Source organism: Coregonus lavaretus, assembly GCF_964263955.1.
Source record: "Coregonus lavaretus genome assembly, chromosome: 23".
NCBI lineage: Eukaryota > Metazoa > Chordata > Actinopteri > Salmoniformes > Salmonidae > Coregonus > Coregonus lavaretus.
Genome location: NC_140010.1, coordinates 5997614 through 5999197, shown reverse-complemented (window position 1 = coordinate 5999197; position 1584 = coordinate 5997614). Strand labels below are relative to the sequence as shown.

At 40.4% G+C, this 1584-nt stretch overlaps 1 protein-coding gene across 1 annotated transcript in view; it reads left to right on the top strand.

The window, feature by feature from the left end:
* Positions 1 to 1294, top strand: part of LOC311099113 (kinesin-1 heavy chain-like) — a 27769-nt gene extending 26475 nt beyond the window's left edge. Inside the window, exon 25 of the mRNA XM_084139757.1 lies at positions 7 to 1294. Coding sequence (XP_083995883.1) covers positions 7 to 10 — 4 coding nt within the window. The 3' untranslated portion in view covers positions 11 to 1294. The remainder of the gene's footprint in view (positions 1 to 6) is intronic.
* Positions 1295 to 1584: the final 290 nt, after the last annotated feature.

Below are 1584 nucleotides of genomic sequence, written 5' to 3'. Positions count from 1 at the left end.
AAGCAGCTGAGGACAGGATGGGGCGTGACCACAGAAGAAGCAGAAGGATATCACCCTGACCACCTGTCATCCCATTACAGCCATTGGCTCCCTGCAGGGTATATATTAGAGAGAGGGAGGAGTTTTAATATAAATATATAAATATTCCTTGCCTGTACAGATCCACCTACCCTCATGTTTCTTCTCTCTGAAACAAACAACAACAACAACAAAGAAATGAATTTAATATACAAAACAACACAACAAGACATCCACCAACCACAGAGTTCAGTCTTGGCGTAATGAACTACACGTGACTTGAATGTGTAGCTTTGTTTCATTGCACAGTTTGTTGTCATGTATGTCTTAAGGTTTAGTCTGCACTGTGCCAAGTTGAACGTATTGTAACCAGGATTTCAAAAGAGATGACAGGATAAAGAAAAAGCCACTGGAAAATAAAAGACAGAAAAGGATCCTTGATACCACAAATGTTATTTCGCTAATCTCTTGTACAGCACATTTCATTACTATCCTCCTGGTTGTACCACACTTCTTTCGCTGAATAGATTTTACAAGCTTCTTAAAAGGTTTGAACCGAATAGATGGCTATTGAGCACTACTGTCCTGTTGTACAGATGTAATATGGCACTGCACATGCTTCCTTATGAGGTGTTTGGATTTGAAATGACAAGAGGTGCGACTACAGTGTAGATTTATTTAATGACAGAATACCTGTGGTGGCCATTGTTTTTATTGTAAGGAAAATAAAGCTACAGGTTCTGGTGAGGTGGCTACATTAAACGTGTGTGAGAAGGAAAGAGGAGTCCGATCAGGAGTGAGCTGTCATGTCTACATCCCAAATGACACCCTATCCCTTATAGTGCACTTCTTTTGAACAGGGCCAATAGGGCTCTGGTCAAAAGTAGTGCACTATATAAGGGATAGGGTTCTATTTGGGCCACTCCCTCTATACCTTATCACAGCCTATTCAGTCAATTTTAATGTGCTGGTTTTAAACGGTTTTAAAAGCTGGTTGTTATTTATCTATCTGCACATAAGAGCACATGCATAGACTACTGGTCCACTGAGATGGGTGGCACACATGCTTGTCCTGTCGTAGCTAGCTAGCTCCTCTCATCCATTCACCACATTTGTCCTGACCTCCTCTGTTAACAAATCAAGGATATTGGCTGGTGGCTGTTTTACATTTTCTTTGTACATTTTAACTGTTTATAGTATCGTTTTCTTATCAAGGGGCTCCTATTTGGTGCCCTCCCTGTCATGTGAAGTGGATTAAACAAAGTGAATAAATGATGCTATTGGATACTGCTATATTTTATCCATCCATCTCTTTGTTTGAATCAATACTTTCCCCAGAGCCTTATATTGAGAATCGGACTTTTCCCAAAATATACCTATTTTTTTCTCTGTAGATCTATGGCTAAAAATGCTTACTACCCAGAGTCAGCTCTAAGGCTAACAGTTACTACCCATTGAGTCAGCTCTAAGGCTAACAGTTACTACCCATTGAGTCCGCTCTAAGGCTAACAGTTACTACCCATTGAGTCCGCTCTAAGGCTAACAGTTACTACCCATTGAGTCAGC